The sequence below is a fragment of the Idiotropiscis lumnitzeri genome, chromosome 11 (genome assembly GCF_059441095.1).
Source record: "Idiotropiscis lumnitzeri isolate Australia: NSW breed Sydney's pygmy pipehorse chromosome 11, RoL_Ilum_1.0, whole genome shotgun sequence".
Lineage (NCBI taxonomy): Eukaryota > Metazoa > Chordata > Actinopteri > Syngnathiformes > Syngnathidae > Idiotropiscis > Idiotropiscis lumnitzeri.
Window position 1 is genome coordinate 16,669,144 of NC_142401.1, and position 24,073 is coordinate 16,693,216.

General features: G+C 41.1%; 1 protein-coding gene across 1 annotated transcript; it reads right to left on the minus strand.

Annotated features, from left to right (window-relative positions):
- Nucleotides 1–3,888: 3,888 nt before the first annotated feature.
- On the minus strand, nucleotides 3,889–11,184 carry nudt3b (nudix (nucleoside diphosphate linked moiety X)-type motif 3b). The gene is made up of 5 exons (XM_088308933.1): nucleotides 10,893–11,184; nucleotides 9,701–9,811; nucleotides 5,366–5,410; nucleotides 5,189–5,273; nucleotides 3,889–4,526 (listed from the first exon to the last, which is right to left on the minus strand). Exons 1-5 carry the CDS (start codon nucleotides 10,989–10,991, stop codon nucleotides 4,330–4,332), a joined length of 537 nt encoding a protein of 178 aa, XP_088165059.1. The 5' UTR covers nucleotides 10,992–11,184; the 3' UTR covers nucleotides 3,889–4,329.
- Nucleotides 11,185–24,073: the final 12,889 nt, after the last annotated feature.

Genomic DNA, 24,073 nt, shown 5'->3' on the forward strand with positions numbered 1-24,073 from the left:
GGCCATCCATTATCTACACCGCTTCTCCTCACTAGGGTCGCCGGTGGTGCTGGAGCATATCCCAGCTATCTTCGGGCAGTAGGCGGGGGACACCCTGAATTGGTAGCAATCGCAGGGCACTACCAACCATCCACACTCACACTCATACCTAGGGGCAATTTAGAGTGTCCAATCAACCTGCCATGCATGTTTTTGGAATGTGGGAGGAAACCCACGCAGACACGGGGAGAACATGCAAACTCCACACATGAATCCACGACCGATGCTGTCTCTCACTGTGAGGCCATCGTGCTGCCCGGTTTTGGGGGCAGATTGATTCCATTTTCATCTCAAGTGGGCCAGATGAAAAATTGGTACATCCTGAGGATATTCATATAAGTTCCCTTTTTGCGAATCAAGAGTGCAATCTGAATTTTTTAAAAGAGCAACTTCAACAAAATGATTCAGTTTTGCCGTTTACCAACAAGAGGACTCAAGATCTAGAAATAATTTGAAATTACATCAACACATTAATCCGGAAACCTTCACAACCTCCCCTCGTAAATGTATGTAATAAGTTGTGGCAGTGCATAAACAAAACGGTTCCACCAAACCCGCTTCTTGAATAATAGTAGAATTTTCACAGTAATTAAATGGAGTGTCAGTGCGACCTCTTGTGGACAAGATGAGCAACAAGCTTTAGTGCAACTGCAGTTAAAGTGATCCTGATATCTGTATATGGGGGAACAAAAACATTGAAACCCGCAGGTATGCAGGGGTCTACTGTAATGTGTTCTCTAAGTTAAAAAGATTAAATAAAAATATGCTCCCAGGGGCCGGGCCACCACCGATCTAAAGCCTTAAATCAAGAAGTTGAGGAAAGTTGACATTGGACAGACAGACATGAGGCTGAATGTGAAATACTGTTTTTATTGTTGGCACATTTATATTACAATCTTCAGTCTTCTTGCACTGGTTTCAATCTACAGTCCCAAACGAGAGGAAGAAAAAAAAAAAACTCCAGTGACACGTTGAACAAAAGTGGGAGGATGTAACTTCTAGGCTGATGGTTGTCGTCTGAAAAGAAGTGCCGATGTTGGCTTATTTTGTGAGGATTTGCGGAATGGGGAACCAAATTCCAAATCATCTTACAATCCTCTACTGTGATGTTGAACACATTTGGCCAGTAGATGGCGCCATTTACTACGCAACTGCACTATCACCTTTGGTAATCTGACACCTTAAATAAAGTAATAATTCATTTCAGATGGAAGTCATACGTGGATAGAAAGACCATTTGGTGCCACTTAAAAACAAACTGTTAATTTTGACTAAAGGAGTAACTTTCATTAAAAAGCAGACAAATCCTTGTTGATCAAATGTTATGTTAGCAATGTACAAAATATTAGCATGTCAACAACACGACTGATTTAAGAACAACATGGATCAGTGGATATGAAGGATCAAGTAGCCTTGCGACAACAGTCAGCATCCAACCGCAAAATCCACAACTAACCTTCCGTCGGGGTGTACCCGAGATAATTGCCCTCAGCGACTTAATTGCACATTCATATGAAGCGCCGAAACCTTAGGACTGGCTTGAGAGAGGCGTCGTAAACTTAAGACTTTGGCCACCGCGCCTTTTCTGATTAAGCGGCAATAAATAGAGTCCTCTAACCTCGTCTGCCAGTGGAGGAAGTCTATTAAATTCAGTCACACAGGCCTGCCGGAAGCCAGCTACGCGAGTTGGGTTTCAGGTTATTGTGTGGTTTCAAATGACGGGCTTCCATCAACAGCCTTTAAAACATATTTTACACCCTGGTCCCAGTTTTCTGCTATTCCCTTTCATACAGCCACCGTTCTGCCTCCGACTCTACTTCACAAGCCGGAAAATTGGTGCATTGTCTTATTACAAAGAACAGTGACATCTTTTTACTTCCGCACCTGACATAATGCCTCTGATTTTAAGAGAAAACTTGGTGAGTTGTCACTTTTATCCAATTTCCCTCATGTGTTGTCCACAAAGAACAGTGATGCACATTTTTACTATCCTTGGCTCTAAAGCTGGGGTCAGACCAAACGCGAGTTTAGCGTTTCTCACGACATTAAAATATACACAGTAAAGTAGAAGTTACAAAAACACAGCTTCCAATACCGGGGCTGAAACAAAAAGGAGTAGGTGTGGAGAATGCTGAGTGAGGAAGTTGGCTCATCAGTTGTTGAACTGTGAACCAGGATAGCATTTTATTACATATTTCACATTCGATTTGAACTCAGCTTAAATTGTATCTCTGGAGCCAGGAAACACAGTGGACTTGCGCCACCACATTCCACATTGGCACCTTTCACACACAACAGTCACAGTTCATTCTGCTACCACCTTTTTCACAGCTACAATTCTACATCATAAACCAGAACATTTGCGAGTTGACTTCAGCAACCCATCCGACAGCGAACAGCGTCTTTCTTCCGTCTCACTTGAACCACAAAACTGAAATCACCAAGTTGACTTTGATGCCTCATTCTGGGACACAAACTTTCACACAACAACTTTCATCCCCTTTTATTACAGCTGCATCGTCATGCACTTGATACTACCTCAGAGGTTGAAAAATGCGCGGATCGACTCCAACATCCTGTGTTGGCAACTTCCACACGGGAAAAAGCCGCGGAATAGGGTATCAGCCAACTGAAGCCTGAATGAATGATTAAATTGCAAATAGTTGGCCGAGAGCTTGTCAAGCATCAATCAAAACCTAACGATTCAGTGGATTTTAAAGAAAAACCCCCCCACAAAAACCCAGGGTGCAGGATGTGTGACAGAAACCCTCTCATGGGAAACCACAATGAACTTAAGGGTTGCAATAACTATGAATTTTCCACCACTCAGCCTCTTCACTGGTCAGAATGCAGGATTTGGCGGGTATTCTATCCTCAATCTCAGCCTCATCGCTCGTTCAACAACGTCACATTGACGGCTGACTGGCACTTTTCGATCCCTATTCTCGGTTGAAATGACATCTTTGTATGCTCACCGTTGATCTATACAGAAATAAACAATTTACAATAAAAACTTCTTCCGTGCTTATCTACAACAGCGCCTCCAGTTTCACAGTATGGAGCCGGCGGCTTTCGTGACGCGGCTAAAGAGACTCTCGCCAGACGTTTAGAGAGAAAGAAATGGAAACAAACTAGTATCCAAAAATCACTTTACATGTTAAAAACAGTCTCACACTGTACAAGGCTTGTTTGCGCTGCATCCTGCCAAACACAGCATTGCAGATTCTCTTACTTTCAATGTCAAACTGGGTGGGGAGCAGATTAAATCCATAAACGCGCCCCATTTTTACACAATGCCCCCAGAAAGCAGAAATCTGTAGCACTCCAGATGTCACGGACACCAAATAGATCATTTGCCGCGACATGTGTGCATCGTGCGTGCAGTGTAAAAGAACACACACAGACCCAAGCAAGGTCAAACAGGGCACAATGTTAGATTAGAAAAAAAAAAACATCGGGAGCAGTACTGATTTCTGCCTCCTGGGTTGGCATCTGTGTCAATACAGGAGGAAACTTTATCAAAAAAACAGAAAAAGGAAACATGCCCACTAAAGTCACGTGTAATGTAAACAATTGAAGCAAACTGAACGTGAAGAGGGAAAACAGGATATGTGTTGCATGGTTTTTGAAATGTTTGTACTTTGAGCCTCGGCGTGCGGCAAAAGACATTTCAGTCGATCACAAGAGAGTGCATGTTTAAAAAAAAAAAAAAAAAAAAAAAAAAGAAAAAAGGATGCTCAAGGTGAAGCCATGTTGACATTCTTTCCACTCTCTTTTTGGAGTGAACGTGCACCATGCAAGAGTGAGACCAGTCCTACTGAGGATCAAGTAGGGCCTGACGAGCACAATAAAAGGCGGAAATCCAAAGAAACAAGGGAAGGCGGGGGGCACAGAAAAAAGACGGGACGTGGTTAACAAAGGCCCACCGAAAGATTTCCTGTTATTAGCACGAGAGAGATACACACTTTTACATGACGACAGTAAAAGGTAGTTCTTTTTCATTCAGTTAACACGCTAAGGGTGCATCGCGAGGGGAGATTTTTTTTTTTTCGTTTTCATGCAACAAGGTTCAGTAAAAAGAAAACAAATAAAAAGAAAAGAGATCAAAAATGTACAACGTGTTTGCGCCAACGCTCGTCCTCCAGTCTGCGCCGAGGAGTTGGCAAGGCAAAGCAGACAGAATAGAAGAAGAAGAGTAAGAGCGCAAGTGGTGGCCAAAAGCTCCTGACAAGGAGGGTGTAGGGGGCGCTGCGGTTGGCGTTTGGGGTGGTGTTCAGTTTGGGTTGTTAGTTATCTGATATCCGAGACGGAGCTCTGGTTGATGCTATAGGTGGAGGAGAGTTCCCCGCCTATCGTGGCCGCCAAGGGGGTCCCGTTGCTGGTCAGGCAGCTCTCCTGGAGAGCCTCAAAGTAGGTGGCCTGCACGGGCTTGTGACACCGCAACAACTGTATGGCATCGTCTATTTTAAACCATTCCCTTTTCCTCCCTGTTGGCGACAAAGACACAGCGGTGGAGATGCACGTCAAGAAAAAGGCGAGGGACGAACCGGGCAGTGTAAAGCAGGCTACGCACAACAATAATCGGGCAAAATGTGGCCAATTCTCCCTCCCTTAGGAACAAAGTCTGCAACGAAGCAATTATTGGAAGTTTCTTTCAAAATCATCTTGAATGATTATCCTGTGGTACGCTAAGAGTGATCTTTCTCTTTATTACGCTCAGGAAACAGTCAAGGTCTAAAATCATAAATATTAAAACTGTTCAATATTTTCGATCACAAATTGCATGTGGAAAATATTTTGAGAGCAAATACAGCTGATTTCCAAAGATTTTTTTCCCCTCTTTAAATGGACGTTGTGATTTTCCCAGGAATGTTGTAGAAGTGATTATATTCAAATGGAAACATTTGCAGAGATTCATAGATGCATATTGGAGTTTATCTGTTTTCTATCTTGGTAAATTATTTTGGGGAGAAATTGTTAATTTTATCAGTTAATTTGAGCAAATGTGTTAATTTTAGAAGTGTCAATCAGTCATGTTAAAAATGGGCATGTGTGTTGCCCGCTTCAAATGGCGAAAAAGGACTGGGGGGGGGGAAACAAGGGTTCGTCGAATGCCACATGACCGCTTGTGAACAACAGTGCCGTTTACCAATGTTGAGCGAGTCCTCCCAGTCCTCCAGAACCTCCGTCACGATCAGAACGTAGACAAAAGTTCGGTGTTTCCTCTCCTGGTTCTGTGTCAGAGAGGAGGTCAGAGGAAACCATGAGGTTACACAACACCACAGTTAATGAACCAAACATCAAAGGCGAATACACAGCGGCTCACCTCGAACACGCCGACTAAGCGACCCAACGTCCCCTTCACGCCCGCCTGCCGAATGAAAACATAAAAACAAGTGAAGACCTCCCAGGTATGATTAGAGCAAAACTAATGATGATGCTGCTGCAGCAGACCGACATTAAGACTCCAATAATCTGAAACAGGCTACACGGTGGATCCCACGTGTACGGTCAGACAGCTCTTAGTATTTAATAATTCACACGTTACCAGAAACAGTTCCCACAATCTCCCTGGCGGTGTCTTTGTACGTGCAAATAATAATTGTCGAAGTAAGCAACCATTTGAGGAGTGCAACAAATGAAAGCTTTTTTTTTCTGTCCATTAAAAAGACAGTGGAACCTTCAGTGAAAAGGAACAAATGTATTCATGCTGACTCATTTACAGTCCAAGTGTTAAGTCCGACTCAAAAACAACACAAACAAACCGGTAAAACTAAGCCAGCCTCAGCGAGAGAAGCGATGACCTCTTCTTCCTTTAAGCTCAAACCTATCAGCTGAGTAGACAGCGGCTCTGACGGGAGGTGAACAGCAGGTCCGTCTTTTTGCTGCTACTTTGTCTTCCAGTAACAGTCTATAAATAACTGGTGAGAGTGTTGCACCCTGAGGGCGTCAAGAAAGATCATGTGTTAAGAGGGGCGAGAAAAAAAAAAACAGCCTATGGGAGGAATGAAGTTAGGCACCCAACCTGGTCACAAGGATAACGATTGCTTAGCTTCGTTTCATAAGACCACCCGACCACGAGGCGACATTTTAAATTACGTCACGGCGTCCAGTGTCTACTTTGATGGGGTCAGCAAGTACGGCTCTTTATTTGTCCAAAAACTCAATGCTAATTTGATGGTATTTTACCCCAAAAGTATACTGTCAATCTTCAAAAAAACAAAAACAAAAAAAAAAACAAACGCTTGCCTGCTGGTCGATTATGAGATTGGCGGAATGTGATTGGCCAAATGTTGACGTAACTATTTTGAACAAAAGAAATATGTATATTAAATAAATAAGTGATTGAATGGTCGATGGCGCGGATGCAGTATTTTCGCTTCTCAGCGTAAAGGCGTTCTCCTCGTGTGACATGCGAAAAGAATAAAAATAGATTTGCTTTCGGGCTCAGCACAGAACGACCCCGGAGTAAAAGAGGTTGTTTTTGCTCCGTCTTATTTCGTGTAGCCAATCAATAATCTCACTGAAAGATCGCACAAATGACATCATAGTCGATCAACAATTTTGCATAAAATGCAAAATATCGACCGATCTCGAGCCAGTCGATCAGAAAAAGTCATTTGAAAATGATAGTCGAGACAGGTACGGTATTTGTATAAAAGCTGACAACCACAAGCTTTTAGATGGCGGGGGTATTGTGCTGGCACGCTGGCAGCATCCTGCAACTAAACAAAGCCACCACAGACCCACACACAAGGAGGAGCCAGGATGAGAGATGATATCAGCATCCGTCATTGTGCTGGACCTCGCACAGAGAATGGACTTTTTTTTATGGTGCCAAACGGCGGACAGCCGGCCGAGAGGATTCAGTGTCTTCGCTCCGATCAAAATGCCAACGGTGTGAACAGCATGTACCCTCCAGAAATACTCCATTAAGTGACAGATGAAAGGGGTCCCAAAGGCCCAATATCGATTTCAAGGGGAGACTCCCAACTGTTTACTAATTGCTGCCCTTCTCGCACCACGGTGATGGACAAAAAGAGCCAATATGGCGAACCCTTCAAAGTCGAACACCCCCAAACTGCCGTGATTCAGTCTGCATTGAATATGTATGCTTCGCTTGTTCTTTGAGTCCCCCGCCCACAACACAACCTCGACAAAAAGTGAAGAAAATCACAATCAGGGCACAGAGTGTCGTGAGACTCCAGTGCGTTCGAAAGTTGCATAGCAAAGATTTACGACTAAAATCTGGATATCGAGCAAATTTAACATTTGCCGCTTGCTGTCAAATGTGTCTGTGATTTCATTTTTACGTTAACATCTTATGAAACTTCTAGAACTAAAGCTACTGAATATTGGTAGAAATGAGTGTTTTATCTTAAATCCTATCGATTGAGTATCCGGATAAAAATGTATTTTGCATTAGAAATACAACAGCGTGCACGTAAGGCCCAGGTATTATATTCGACCACTTGGGGTTTCCATCCTAACATTCTTCTGTAGTATCTGTGACTGACTGTGTGCGGCTTTCAAATGCAGGCCCGGCCTGGTGTATAACGTGGGTGTTGATGAATGACGGGAGAGTTGGCCGGCTATTAACTGGTGAACCCGATAGCCAGTCTGCGTGTTGATTAACTTGGCGTAAATTGTGGTCATTGGCAGCTCATGTAAAATTGAATGTGCTTATCGCGGGTTTGTTTTCTTGCTGTTTGTCCAATAAAGTAATTGAAAGTGTTCAAGCGGCTGTGTCTGTCCTTGACCACCTGTGGGGGCATGACTCTACGCTCTGACTAACGAAGGTAGGCGATATTGAATTAGCGAACACTGATTCATTGTGGTGGCCATCTAGAAATGCTATTGTGGTAAACATTACACATGATCTTTTTCTCATTCTGGACCGCTGACATCGTGCCAACTCCTACACGGAGTAATGTGTGTTACTGAAGTAACTTCAGTCTATGTGGAAAAATGACCCCTGCGACAATACGTGGTACCTTCTTAAATTTGATATTTTAATTATTTGATTTTAATTCATTCAAAAAAAACGGATTTAATTTCTGCTAACAAGTTCATATCAGTTAATTTCGGATTTAAATAGTAAATATTGCCAGGGTTCTCTCATTGCAATAGTTTTGAAACCAAAGCAAGCTTCCCAGCAACTGATTGTGTCAAGTTTAAGGTTACTTGGTTACTTTTAGAACATCACAAAAGAGTCACTCTAAAAATAGAGCCGTCTCAAAGAATGAAAGCTGACCACTTTCTAACATTTGTAGGGGGCTTGAGCTGAATCCCGCTGACCTTATTTGACACCCAAACACCGCTGTGTAACACGATGACCACGATGGCATTGGCGACATGTTGCTAGGCTCTGCCTGAGCAAGTAAACACAGCAGTTAAAACAGGGTTTATCTCAAAGGTATTTGGCCCCGTGTAGAAGCCATTGACAGATCAACCTCCAAAGTCGACCTTTTCTGCTTACGTGAAGTAAATCAGTGTCCAAGTACTGGTTCTTGCAGGGGTTATTTGGGAAGGTTCCTAATTCCTGTGGGCACGATCGGACCGCTCAGATGAAGAAAAGTATTGAACAGCTTTTGGTGAATAAATACTTCTTGGAATCACATTGTGGCGATGTAGGTTGCCATGTGAGCCTCTCATGCTTGCTGCAGAGTGGTCATCTGCCACATTTTAACACAGTAAAGCTTTTATGATAACGACAAGTGCGGAGTTTGGAATAATCAGTCCAAATATGGTTGATCTCAATAGAAAACTATATTTGCAAAGTCAAGTAAATCGAGGATTAACTGGCGGAAAGTTTCATTCACTGTGCCCTTTTCCTTCCTTTTTCCTACCACCAAAAATGCCGTGCAGATACTACCATCCCTTCAAAAAGTATGACTTCTGTTAAAAAAAAAAAAAATCTTGACTTTGACGGTTTGGATTTTTTCCAAATTACCTGATAAAACAACTACTAGAGTAGAATAAAACAATTTGTTTCTCTAAAAATATACACAACTTCTTCTTGAGTGTTATTTTCTTTTAATAATATGAATACTAAGTCAACACAAATTATACTGCTAAAAAATGAGGATACAGACAGCGTGGAGTCTGAAATGCATTAATCCAATTCCGATTCATCTCAACAAGAAAATTGGTTTTTGAAAGAAATCAAAGGTTGACTGGAGTGACGTTCACCTGTATATCGTTTCCCTTTCCACTCTTCAGTGTAGAGGAAATAAATGTGTGCTGATTCCCCCCGAACAAAGAAAACAATAATTTTCTTGAAAACATTGCCTTTTTGTGAACAGACTTCCATCCATAAAATAATCCATCTTTGCCTGAAAAAAATGACTTTCTTCTCGTGAAACAAGACAAAATTTGGGAGGTTGAAAAAAAATGTTTTGTTTAAAATTTATTTTTTGAAACAAAGTTTTTTCACATCAAAAAAGTGGTTGCTCATTATTGGTTACTCAGACAATTTGTTTTACCTCAAGATACTTTTAACACTACTAATTCTGTAACATAATGTCAGATAATAGTAAAAACCAAGTTTTGAATGTTGACCAAATCAAAGTTTGAATGGGGTAAGATTCACGCGCGTGCACCTTTTCCAGTCGACAGTACAGACAAAAAAAAAATGACAACCTCCGAAGTGAAAACCTACCTCCTCGCACACTTCCCGAGTGGCAGCGACGTTGGGCTCCTCCTCGGGTTCCATGCCCCCTCCAGGAACGATCCACTTATCGGGATGTCGACTGCTACTCACCAGCAGCACCTGGAAAAGCATCGGAAACAGACAATGGCGGGCTTGATGGTCTTGTGCACGCTATGCCAGGATTGATGTGCAGGCATTTTAGGGGGAGTTGAACATATGAGACATGAAGTGCAGCAACTAATCAATGTTTCAAATCACTTGTGTATGGATAGCTTATGGTGACTTGATTGAAGCTCGTCCAAGGACTGAAAACTCTGGATTAAATTTGCCAGCTCTGCATGGTCATGGAGCAACTCGTTTAGAGTCTATACTTGTTTTACTTGAGTAATGAAGTTGAATCAGGACTTCAAGTGGAGTCTTTCCGCCACTGCAAGAAAAGTATCTGCAGTTCTAACCAAGTACAAAGTTTAAGTACTTCTGCCACCTTAGTTGTCGACTGGACATCAGCTTCCAGACTCGCCTCTGATCTCAGCTCATTCACGCCTTTCGTACGCAGTGGTACATACGGCAGCAAATAGGTAACCAAACACCATGAAAACAAATAAGGGCGTGAGGACATGTCACATGAACGATGATCAACATTTTTGCTTGGCGCCCAATGACAAATGCACCATTATGTCAGCCTAAGCGTGCATCATTACCTCCTGTGTTGCCTATCTGCTAAGGTTAGCACAAGTAACACTTGGGTACCAGTCACGTTAGCACCACTTGCAGTTACCTCGGTTTAATAGACGGGGAGCTCCGTTTTATTAGACGATTCAAAATGTTAATTAAATTTCGACGACCGCTAGAATGACAGCGACTACAACTCAGAACAACCTGGGCTGCCGGCTTCGGTTGCTGGACGAGAGCCGGCCGGCGGAAGCACATTAGCACCAGCTAGCTAACGGTGGCTAATTACTCGGGTGTGAAAAAAATGATATAGAAGAGGCTTACATAACACAAAGGGAAAATATCATTTTTCATTACTATAACATAACAACAGCGAGACTACCTAACGCACAAGTAAGCGGAGAGCACCACTTGTACAAACAACCACAGCTCCATTGATGAAAATATTCATTTACAGTTAGTGCTGAGGCGAATGCTGCTAATGCTAAGGTTAGCGCGGCCCAACAAACTAGCCACATCCCGGACTCACCTCCTCTTCCGATTCGCTCCTGAAGCACAGGCAGGCGGCGCGCTTCTTGTAGCCGTCCCCGTCGTACGTCCGCGTCTGGTTTGACTTGAGCTTCATCATCGCGGAGGGGCTGCAGAGGCGTTCGAAAAGCACGGCGAGGTTGACCACGTTCGAAGTCGACCCTTGTCGATGCAAAGTCCTCCTCGAGAGGAACCTTGGCGTTTTCACTTTAATATAAATAACTTCTTCTCCGCTTCATTTTTACACATCTCGGCGCATCTACGGCACGGTCGCCATTACAAGGAGCCACTACGCCCACGACGTATTTTAACCTTTAATAGCTCCGCGAGCGTACGGAAGTCCCGTAGGTGGCGTTCGGGAATAAGGGCGGCGGATAGCTCGGGAAACGCAACACCGCGTGCCGAGAGTGAGCCGGTGGAGGAAAGGGACACTTTTGTTTCCCAGTGCCTTGCAGCGACCACTTGTTTGCTCCTGGCTTTAACCTAAACCTGATTTTGAACACAATAAATGCCATATTATGTACTTATTATTTTAAAATAAAGGTGTCATTGGATGTCCATGTTGATTCTGCCGTTTCAGCACCGCAGGTAATGGACAGCGCCACTTTAAACATCCATAAATGATGAGTGACGTGATTAATAACGTGACCTCTCAATACAAAATGGCTGTTTATGGTTGATTTTTTTTCTTCTTGTGGATAAAAGAAATAAGAAAACAAATTTGAGCTAGTTTACTAAAATAGATTGACTGATGCCAACTTAATGCCTTGAAAAGTGGGGCAGGAAAATTGTCTATAGCGACTACTTGCAGACCTTTCCAACCCCTCCAGCAATTATTTCCCAAACAGTGACATGGTAATCCGAGAACAAATCACACTGAACATTGCTGAAGACTTTATACATTGCAAAAGCAGTGATTTATCGCCATGTTGAAAACTCTTCATCAATTAAGTCCACATCTGACACCTTGCCATGGATGCTACTGAATCATTTGGTCTTTTATGCAAATTAGCCAAACTTCACACACATCGCTGTACTGGCATCAAGACTTACAATAACATTAAAAAGGAAAACATGAGCAGCGTTTATGTAAGGACTTCATTTTTAGCAAAGATATGGCTGAGGGAATACTTTATTCTATTAATTTAATATTATTGTGGTGGTTATTCACTTGGCTGCACGATGGACGACTGGTTAGCCTGTCTGTCTCGCAATTCATAGGTGTGGGGTTTGATCCCGGGCTGCGGCCTTCCTGAGTGGAGTTATGTTCTCTACCTAGGTGGGTTTTCTCCAGGTACTCGGGTTTCCTCCCACATTCCAATAACATACAGTAGGTTGTAGGTTGATTTAAAACATTAAATCCTCCCCAGGTGTGAACGTGGATTGTTGTTTGTCTTTGTTTACCCTGCTATTGGCTGGCAACCAGTTCTCATGTACCTTCCCTAATACCCGAAGACAGACAATTTTTTTACAGCTATTTTTTTAAATTTCACAAAAGATTTCACAAAATCCGGTAATTTGAAGGGGGGTGTAGACTTATGCCAACTGTATATGGACTGTGAATTTATTGTGTGCATGTGTCTAAATATGCAGACAACATTTCAAACAGTGTGCTGCTCTAAAAGCTTTGGGTCTAGAACATTGTGCGTGTGTGTGTGTGTGTGCCTGGGTGTGTACGAATGAGTTATCGAGACGACTGCTGTTGAGAAACATTACAGAGTGCGGAGAATGAAAAATGTAATTAAAGCCAAGTGTTGCCCCTGGGCGGGTGCAGCAGTGAATATGCAAACATAATTAAACTGCAGTGGTAATGCTTCTAAAACAGAGCGCCACAGGAGCAAAGTCAAAGGTTTCACTTGCTCTTATTTTGTATGCGCAGTTAATGCTGTGAACCACTTTAAAAAAACAGTGGAAAGTCAGTGGCCACAACATTAGGTACACAATCTAATGTGCACTGTAAATAAGCTGGTGTTAAAATTTTGGGGTCAGTGTTAAAAACAGAATGCTGGCGTTAAATTAGCGCCATTCAGTAATAAAATAGCCTTTGTTAAGGATGTAACACTGATATGTAGTTAAAATAGGGTGTCACTTCACTTCGTTTTGAAATTGAAGCCATGCTCTTACATAATGATTGAAACTCATTGGTTAGAGTCAAGACAATTTTCTTCAGCATCATTTTCCTCTTGGTTTTCAAGATGGAATCAGGGTCGTAACGCTGCCCAAAGATAGGCAAAACTCACATGAGTGTATTTGTTTGAAAAATTCTCTTCTTTAAAATCGATTTTGAGTTTTCTTTTTATTCCAGACAAAAACGTTTTTTAGCGAAGATTAAAAAACTCTTACCTTGCTGACAGTTTCATCTGTCACTTTAGCCTTCATTAGAGCTGTCGCACTGTCGTGTTTAAAAAGCATCTGATTGGGCCGGAGAAGCTTAGGCTGAAGTGATAGCTGAACTTGTCAACAAGTTAAGAGTTTTTTGCTCTTCCCTTGACTCTGACAACTTCATGAATTGTCTGAGAGCGGTGGTGGACACGAAGTTGCATGAGTGGCAACAGCCAGGCATCCCCTCACCAAGTTGCCGGTGATAAAAAGCTAATTTTGTTGTGCTAACGTCTTCTATTTAGAGAAGAAAAAAATATGACTTAATTAAAAAAAAAATAGAACCAGGTTTTCAAAAACAGACTAATTTGAAAGGTAGGCTATATATAGAGTACAGGTTTAAAAATAAAGTAGATATATTTAATTCCTTATGTTTATGACTGTTTTTATGAAAATACATACAATCTTTTGTAAGAGTATTACCTTTTCACTTAAAAAATGACAATTTTCATTTCTGAAAGAAGTACAACATTTTTATGACTTTTTCTTCAATAAAGTATGATTTATTGATGAAAAATGCAGATTTTTTCCTCTTGCACCAAAAACAAAATATGTTGTCTTGAATAAATATTTTTTTACACGAAAAATCATGACTTTAATCTGTCAACATTTTTTGAGAAAAAAAACTAATATAAAAAAAATTACTTATCAGTAGGATATTTTCTCTATTATGCCTACTCCCCATCAAAATATTTATTTTTATAAGAATACTACATTTGTATTTTAAAAACATGTGACTACAACTTGTACTTTTGTCTCATTTTCCTCGAAATATATTGCCCTCCCCCGAAAGTCTTTTACTTGTATAGAAAATAAATCATCTTTAAAATTAATTTAGGTGCAAAGCACAAAAAAGATTTTTCTTGGAATAATATGACTTCTTAAAAAATATAACTTTTTCCCTCAAATCATTTGAATTTTGTGCTCGAAAAAATGCTTTAGAATCAAAGGATTCCAACATTAAAAAACAGTTACACTGTATGTTTACGATTGTGTTTTTGCAGTTCACAGATGTGTACAGCTCGCTTGCACACATCCTGGTGAAAATAAATTATTATTTTAAAACAGTAAACCGTATTTGCCCACAGAGCAGTGATTAATCCAATCTTCATCACTCATAATAAAAATGTATCTTCATAATCATTGACTGTGCATATGTGCACAGATGTTATTCTGTCTTTTTTGTTTTCCCTGGAAGAAGGCGAGCGGAGGCTTGATAGGGTTGAAATAAAAATATTTGTACATAATGGGGTCATACTCAAGGGGCTGCGGAGCTGCTTCCACTTTTTCGATGCTCAGTTGCTACGGCAACCTCATCTCGCTGCTGCCTGAGCCATTCACACGCCGGAGACAAACTGGATGCACAGGATGCAGTCGGTGTCTTAGTAAATTTGTCCAGAGGGGGGCGCTCATCTCATTCAAAAGAGTCACAATTAAAGTCATGCGCACACGTTGTACTCCACTACAACTACTACTCCTACCAACAACAACCATGGTGATGATGATAATAGCCATAATAAGAAAATTTGGCAAACACTGCGAACATAATAGCAAGCACACATATTATACTGTGCAGCTATAACATAATAATGCTACTACTAATAATCCATCCATTACCTAAAGCACAGAATAAGAAATGTGTGTGGCTGAGACCTTCACACATATGTTATTCCTAATCTTTAATTTTATTATTGTGTGAATGCTGAGGCCACATTCACATTCCTGTTTATCTCCTTTCACATTTTCCACCTCATTCACTCTATTGTTTCAAAGATTGATTGATTGATTGATTAATTGATTGATTGATTGATTGACTGACTGATTGATTGATTGATTGATTGATTGACTGATTGATTCATTGATTCATTGATTCATTGATTCATTGATTCATTGATTCATTGATTCATTGATTCATTGATTCATTGATTCATTGATTCATTCATTCATTCATCCATTCATTCATTCCCAATGGCACATTCACCATTTCTAATTTACATGGTTCCGGTTAGAAATTCAAAACATTTAGGTCAGTCCATTTCACATTCCTGTATCTCCTTTCACATTTTTCACTTCATTCACACTATTCATGTGTCAAAGATGAATTAATTCATTCATTTCCAATTGCACATTCGACATTTCACATTTACAGGGTTCTAGTTAGAAATTCAAAGTGAGTGGATTACTTGTATCACTCATGCCATGTAACAGTTTGATTGCTGTAATTGAATATTGTATTATTTCTAATTTACGTTTTCGGACGTGTACATGTACACTTGAAATTGCTGTTCTGTTTCTCTCTGTATTGTTTTTTTTTCTTTATTAGTTTGTTTTTGTTTTATTCTGTTTTTTTTTTGGTTTGTGAATGTGGTATCCATCATTTACATATTCGGAATAAAGATAACACGACCTTTGTGGTTGGCACATAATATGAGCCACATTCAAACAAAATATGATATTTCATCTTCACACACACACACACGCACACACACACGCCCACACATGCACAAAAACTCCACCGATGTATTAAATTTTATAAACCACAATTATCTCACCAATATGGGCTTTCTATCAATCGATATAAGAAGAATGATGGGGTTGACATCACTTTGCTATTTTGCTTAATTCCAATCAGTGGTCCATCTGCCTGTAGGATCCCAATATAAGTGGTTTGGAAACGTTAAATATATACTGCTCATATGCTGAATTAATAAACGACAAATCTGTTAGTGTCCAAATACTTTTATACAGCACTGAAATTATCACCCGTGTGTAAAAGAATGTTAAACATTATGTATTCATTTGTGTTTAAAGATGTTTTTTCTAATGTAATAAAATGTGTTGTAGTTACTATATTTACAGTATTTTTTTTGACATTATCCGAACTAAAACAATTTTTAAGTTGTTGAGGTGTCATCTATTATTTCATTGCTTTTTACAGATGTTTTATGTTTTTGCCATGGTATTGTTTTAGTAGCAAAGTATTTCATGCCAATAGAGTATCAAATTCAAAAATTTAATATCGGTACAACACTCCATCACAGTGCCTAAGGGCTCAGCTTGTGTCACATGACCAAACCCAGAAAACATTTGAGCCATGGCAGTTACGTGAGCCCTCAGACACAATGATGACATTTTCAGTCAATAGCAAGTGGCAAACCTTTGGCCTCTGTGATGGATAAAAACGGGTGTATTTTGCTGATTAAATCATATTCCGCAAATGCAAACCTAATCAGAATGCCACGTTTAGACTAGTGGGGAGCAGAGAACATTTTTTTGTAAAGATTTATTTGACTTGACTTTCCCTTTAAGATTCATGTATTATTCACAGAGGAATTAAGAAAAATGCAAACACACACATCTCTCTCGCATCAACAAAAGGGAAAAGCTGTTAAGTAGTCTTGTATAATAACGGCAAAAAGACTCCTTGGTGGAGGACATCATTGCCCAACGTGGCTTTTCTGTCAGTAATCGATGCTTGGCTAATGGGAAAAGAGCTTCCGTGAAATAAATAAGTGACTTGGCAGCATTAACGTAATGTGAAGACAAAGTGACACGCACATTTAAATGGAATTATCAGAGGAGCTCTATTAAATGTCAATCTATTAAATGCCCATTCAGGTTCAGCATAGAATCACACTGTGTGACGTGTGTAGTCGTAGTGTTTGATTTTGTGCTCGTTGTTAATGACCAGAGAATATATTTCTTTCTTTCTTTCTTTTATCGAAGCCTGGAAAGACGTTAGCGAACGTTTTTCTTTAAATATGCACATTAACGACCTGGGAAACGAGCAGGAGATTGTTGTTGTTGTTGCTGCGCCCGAGGCCAGAGAGGAGATTGCCAGCTTGGTTTCGACCCCTCAAGAGAAGCAATTTGCCGGCGTGTTGTGATTGTCTGAGCCTTCGCTGCGAATGGCACCGCCTCTTGATGGACGCTATCGTTTGCTAAAAACTATCAGCATGAAAAATCATTATTTCCGTTCAAATCGGATTTGATGATTTGCCAGTGGTGTCAAGTAAAAGACGAAAAGAGATGTAATGCCTTAACTGCGTCATCATATCGTAAAGTATTTCAATGTATAAGCCTCAAAAACTGCTTACACATCTCACATTTTAAGCAGACATATTCTTTAAAAATGACTTTTTAATGGCTTGTATACGCATTGTTGGGCATGTGGAGCGCTTGTCCTCCCATCTGACAACTGAATCTTTTGTCTGCCCATTTCTGCCTGCCAGCGAGCTGTTCTAAATGAGCAAATCTGCTTTTGTCACATCAACATCATCAGTGTCAGCATTTTAATGTGATTGCACACATGGATCACTGAAGACTATCCATCCATTACCAGTTCCGCTTCTCGAGCCTATCCCAGCAGGGTTCGGTTCCGGCTCGGGCCTTCCGGTGTGGAGTTTGCATGTTCTCCCCATGCCTGAGTGGATTTCTCCCGGTACTCCGGTTTTCCTCCCACATTCCAAGAACAGGTACGGCAGGTTGATTGGACACTCTAAATTGTCCCTTGGTATGAGTGTGAGTGCGGATGGTTGTTTGTCTATGTGTGTCCTGCGATTGGTTGGCAACCAGTTCAGGGTGTACCCCGCCCTGTGGTGGCCTGAGCACAAAAGTTTCTCCACTCTCGTCTACACCGACTGCACGCATTGCTCTCTCTTCCCAGCAGGGGCTGCTCTCACCATGTTGTTTATTCCTCATGCTCCCCAACAATATACAAACATGAGCTTCAGACGCTCCCATGAATGATAAAATCAATACAAATGACAGCAGGATGTGATATAATATCGCATGATAGAAGCACCACACCGCATCACCTGGCTGGTGACAGCTGCCCATCTGCCCACAACAACAAATGACATTTTTCTTCTGGCAGCCTCCCAGGAAAACATTAAGTCCCTGCTGCCCAAACTGGATTCGACTGTGTGCAGCCAGCCACTGAAGATGGATATATTTTACGTTCAAGCACATTTAACATCCACACGCTGCTACTTAATTGCCTGTTTTTACAATCCGGCGCACCCTCAGAAGGATGCTCGGCCATGGCTTTTAAAATGACTCTGTTTTGATATCATGTTACAGTAAGATGCGAAAGATGGTTGTTGTCAATGCATCTGCATCGGACATTACTGTTTGCCCGTAAAATGAAGGTCATCGCCTTGAATTAGGATTACGGTACGAACAAATTCAAGTGACAGTCAAGTAATTCTCTGTTAAAAAAAAAAAAAAAATGTCAATACACCCTGGACTGGTCTCCAGCTAATGGAAAATACACATTGCTGGCAATGGGCCAAAACCCCTGCACCTCCACAAAAAAATAGTCACTTTTCAGGAGATCCCCAAAACAGCACGTATGTCCATTGCATATTTACAGAGAGCAAGCCATTTTTAACACTTAGATTGGTCAATGATCTGTGAAAATAACAAATTGTGATTTACGAGGTTTCGGCCTGACGCTAGCGATATACATAAACAACTATTCCCACCTACAGCATTGACAATTTAGAGGTGTTAACTCAATTAACAAAAAAAAAATGCTTGTTTTGCAGGCACATGACTATTATTGTCCACTTCAACCTGTGAAAGTATAAAAGCGTTCTGCACAATAGTTTGGATTTATAGACGTCAAATGTGAGCTCATGCGATCACCTCCACAAAAATAAAAAATACAGTGTGGATCTGTTCTCCACTAACATAAGCTGAAGCAAACAAGAGCATGAATGTGCACACGAAACTTGACTGGTTATATTTCGGACATTTAGCTACACTAAAGTTGTGTCAACTCTCAGGAGGCAGAAGGCGGCTGGTAGTGGGCAGCAGGCAGCCAACAGGCGAGCATGGATCTATCCCTCCTGCCCTCCCTGGCTAACAGGAGGATAACAGCATGACAAATAGCAAATATTAGCTTCAGGCTTCGCATACGTTGCCCGACACGGCTTGCAGCCGCCAGCTTCGGCGTGAGAGTGAGTGGGGGTCGATTAAAGAGAGACATCGGGGCTGTCTTCTGGAACGGAGCGCATCGGGGAGTGGCATATGTCTTTAGTCATGCAGGGCCGCTTTGAAAGCATCCATGTTCAGCGGACAAAAAGTTCCATCAAAGAAGCCGACGTATGTGAGGACCCGCGGCATAAAGCACCAGTCGGGATATTTACTGAGACTGGAAGTGGAAATGAGTAGACGTGCACATTTATTTGGATGAGGATTGGCTCCAGTTTTTCGATTCTAGGCGACGTAACTACAACACGCTGTCTTATTCTTTTGAAGGCGACCTGCGGGCTACGTGCACAGCACTCAATGTCGCGGACACATTCGGCTCTGGAGTGGGCCTCCTCGCTGCATGCTGCCAGCTGCCTTCTGCCTTCTGCTTCCTGAGAGTTGACACGACCTTAGCGTATGTAGCCGAAATATAACCAGTCGGGTTCGTGTGTGCGTACATGCTCAAGTGTTTAGGCAGGTGCTCAGTAAATCTCGTAGAGTACATTTTACTCGAAAAGAACTATACTGGATCCCAGTTGACAAGTAAAATTGTAGAATAAAATATTCAGCTGGAAATTTTAAGAGTACATTTTCTGCTGAAAATGTTACCGTGTTTACTGGGACCTGGGTCTACTTAGAGTAAAATGTACTCGAGGAATGTGCGTGTGGGTGGGTTCGTAACAACTTATTAAAGACATATAAATTCTGTATAAATAATTAAAAAAAAAAAAAAAATATATATATATATATATATATATATATGTGTGTGTGTGTGTGTTTTGAATGCAGTTTGTGGTATATTAGCATTTCAAACTATTAAAAGAGGCACATTTTTAGGTGCAGAGTCATATCCTCATGGTTTTACGCTATTTGTGTGAAGGATTGGTCCCTATCACCATGGAATAGCGCCGGTTTACTCTACCTGGCTTTAGAGGATGGCCAGTTGTGCATGCATGGCGTACACAGTCACACGTGGACGCAGCATATGGCTGCTCGCTCTGTTTCATCTTCCCAAACAGCACAGTGACATGCTGAGAGTCACAGTCTCACTTTTATACACTTAAATGTCAGCGGAATGTTTGCGTGCGTGTGCGTGTGTTTGTGAGAGACAGAGAGAGCGAGATAGTATGAGGTGAGTTCGATATTAGATGATAAAGAGCGGTGCAAAAACATCTTTTTTTTCTTTGCCACGATCAAATTGGTTTGTTGATGCTGAAGGACACTCAGGTCATGTTACATTCCAGTGGCATACTTTTTTTTTGCTAACTTGATTGAAAATATTACAAAATCATTCGATTTTCCTCCCCTAGAGTTGAATTGACAAGTGATGAAAAAAAAAGAACATTTCGAGCTGTCACAGACAGCTCAACGTTTGGCCCTCGTAATAAATGACACGACTAGATGAGAGAACCTTTTGAACTGGAGAATTACAATCGGAGTAATTCCCATTATGTGTCCATGAAATGAACAGCGTCTGGGGGTGGGTGATTACGCCTCGGCGGGTTTGCTCTTGCTTCCGCCGCCCGGGATTTCCGTGAGTGACTGGAATTAACGTGGCTTTCCATTCTCTCCGCCCCGTGGCTAATTGCAACAAGGAAGCTGTGCAGCCGGGCTTGGGAGGCGTCAAAATGGTGCATTCCGTGCAGGCACTCCACGGGAAAACAGAGCATGAATATTTATTCTGGGGCTCTTGCCGTCCTGCCACTGGGGTGGTACCCTCAAAGGATCTGCTTTTGTACTTTCGACACTTTTATAGCACCTTATAAAAAATAAGGCCGTGCTAAATCCCGTCAAAGTTGCACAGGTCAAGAATGAGGCTGCTGTAAATCTCATAAACATTGTGAAGGTTAAAATAAGACTACCGTGAATCCTGTAAAAGATATGCAGGTTAAAAGAAGTCTGCCATAATTTCCGCACGAGATGAGTTTGTTACAGTAAGGTAGTGTGGTTCCTCTAAAATCTGAGACGTTTAGTGAAGCTAAGGTACATCCCGTAAAAGCTCAAATAAAAGAAAGTGTAATAAATATCTTTGCAAGTTAGAATAGGACAACTGTAAACCCCATTTAGGATGTGCAGGTTAAAATAAACCTACAATAAATCCCCTAAATACTGTGCAGATTAAAAGTAGACTACAGTAATTTTTATTATTTTTTTTATGGGTTAAAGCAGAGCTGCAGTAAATAGCATAAAATGTATGCAGGTTGAACTAAGATGGCCGTAAAGCCTGTAAAAATCTGCTCAGTTTAAAATGGTATTCAAATTCAAATAAGACTAACGTAAAGCCAATGAAAGATTCTCCTAAAAGCTGTGTGAGTGAAAATACAGCAAAGCTTGTAAAATACAGGCATTAAGTCCCTAAAGGTTTTGCAGGTTAAACAAAGATGACGAGAAATCCCAGAAAAAGTTTGTGGCTTACAAAAAGACTACCGTTAAATCCCCCTTAAAACTTGACTACTGTTAATCACTTAAAATGTGGCTTTAATCTAAAACTACTTTAAACTATAAATATAAATAAATAAAGCTACCACAACTCCCCAAAAATCTGCATTCAAATCAAACAAACATATTCTGTGAAATACTACTCTAAAATAAGACCATAGCATTTTGTCGGTTAAAATAAAACTACATGACTCTAATAAGGTTTCCCTCAGTTAAAAGAAGTCTGCAGGAGGTTGCCCAAGTGTGCGTGAAAATGTTTTGCTTAATTCTTTGAGTTTCATAAGAAAATGACACATGAATTTGCAAACAATAGTATTCAGCTCCCATTGTAGCGGTTTTAAGCCTGCTGAATACTGTCAAAAAAACAAAAAAACAAGCCAAAATCATTTGTCACTGTCAATCATCACTGTGCCATTGTGCAGGGATGTTTCTTATACTGCTGACTTGAAGTAAAGAACTAAAGAAAAAGTGCCAATGTTCAGACAATTAAAGGGGCCCTTAAAAATAAGGTTACCGTAAATCCCATATAATCGGCGCAAATTAAAACAGGACTACCAGAAAATCCTGAAAAATGTATTTGTGATAAAATATGACTACGGCAAATCTTGTCAAATCTGCACCTCACCTCTTTCAAATCTCATAAACGTGATGGAAGCTACGGTAAATTCCTTCAAATCTACACAGATTAAAATTAAACTCCCGCAAATCCCATTGCAATTTTCTTTTTGGGAGTTAAACACACAGAGCCAGTGCATTGTGGGACAATAACGACACATCTAACAATTAGTTCCATAACTGGAACAAGTTGGCGCTGTGATTCCGTCGCGTGCCGTCCCCCTGACATTGCGGAACGCGCTCGTCACTCATGAATATTCAGCAGTTCTGCTGCCTCAATGGAGAGAAACATCGAGCACAATGCATGGAGCGCCCCCACCACTTTGCCCACTCCACAGGTGCGACACGCAGAACGGAGCCACTGCCTCATCTTTTTGAGACAAATAAATGCCTCCCTTAAATACATGTCTCCCTTTTCCCAATCAATCACAAATTGAGGAGTAAGTGCCAGTTCCCAGATGTTGTCGTTCATGTGACAATTTAGAGTTGGCTAAAGAGTCTATTCTTTTTGATAACCAAAACAGCAGCAACTTCACATATGTGGTAAACAGTGTCTCAGATGGAGAAATTGTGAAGACTCACCTGTGGAATGTTCCCTACGCAGCTGTCAAGTTTAATGTGAATGATTAAACCAGGTTGGACGAGTGGTTAACACATCTGCTTCACACTTCTGACATTCTGGGTTTGAATCTCAGCTCCAAACTTTCCGGATAGCCTTGGTCTCAGTTCTCTGCTTGTTTGTTGGCATTTCCCCTCCCTTTCTTCCTTCCCTCCTTCTTTTCCTGCTTTCCTTCCCTGAAACCTACTTACGTATTCTTCCCACCTTCCTTTCTGACCCTGTTTTCCTTTCCCCTCACAGCAGCTTTTCCACTTGGACATTTTTCTTCCTACCACCCACTTTCTTTCGTTCTGGTTCGTTCTGACATTCAGTCTATCTACATTTTTTTCCATAGACCTTCCTTGCCCCTCCTTTTACCTACGCATCCTTGCATAATTCCATTCTTCGCTTAAACCTGCATTCTACCTTTATTTTTTTTCTTCCTGCTTCTGTCTGTTAAAGCTGATTTTTCTGCCTTTCTACCTTCCTTCCTTCTGCCGGTTTGTGTGCAAAACCGCACAGAAAACTCTTTCTTGATTCATTTTGCGCAAGCATTCTTGCCGTTCATCACAGGAGTATAAGTAAAACAATACTGTCAAACTCAAGGCCCGGGGGCCAAATATGGCACTCAACATCAATTTATGTGGCCCTTGAAAACAAATTAAAGTATGTGAATCAACTTCATGTTTCTTGCTAAAATACTAAAAACGCATATTGTCTTCAGTTTTAAACATGTTGAGATATCGCCAGTATTTTTTGTTACCAATTCCCAAACTATTTTTGCGGTCTCTGATTTTAAAACCTTTCATCAATTGGTTGTGCATGATAATATGAGGCGGTCATGTATATATTTGAGTTGTCATGAAGGGCTCCCAAATGAAACCTTAAGTACGATGTGGTTCAGACAAATATGAGTTTAACACCCCAGCTGTAAAAGAATAAATAACTTTATGTGACAAACTACATTTGACAGTGCCTGCCTGGTGCAACAAATCATACATCAAAACACCAAAGCACTTTTTTTTTGTTTTGTCTGTGTTGGTGCTGCACGAAATGAGACTTTTTCCTCATACTGATTGGACTTGATATCTTCGTCATGCTTTACGCACCCCGCGCACCCCACCACGCGCATCACCCACCGCGCGCTCACACACATCACACGGTGTGAGGTTGTC

Excerpts from the sequence above, each read along its gene's own strand:
- nudt3b (XM_088308933.1), bottom strand. The coding sequence starts at position 10,991 with ATGATGAAGCTCAAGTCAAACCAGACGCGGACGTACGACGGGGACGGC. Across the intron at positions 5,274-5,365 it reads GCTTAGTCGGCGTGTTCGAG|AACCAGGAGAGGAAACACCG; the intron begins GTGAGCCGCTGT and ends TCTCTGACACAG. Across the intron at positions 4,527-5,188 it reads GGAGGACTCGCTCAACATTG|GGAGGAAAAGGGAATGGTTT; the intron begins GTAAACGGCACT and ends TGTCGCCAACAG.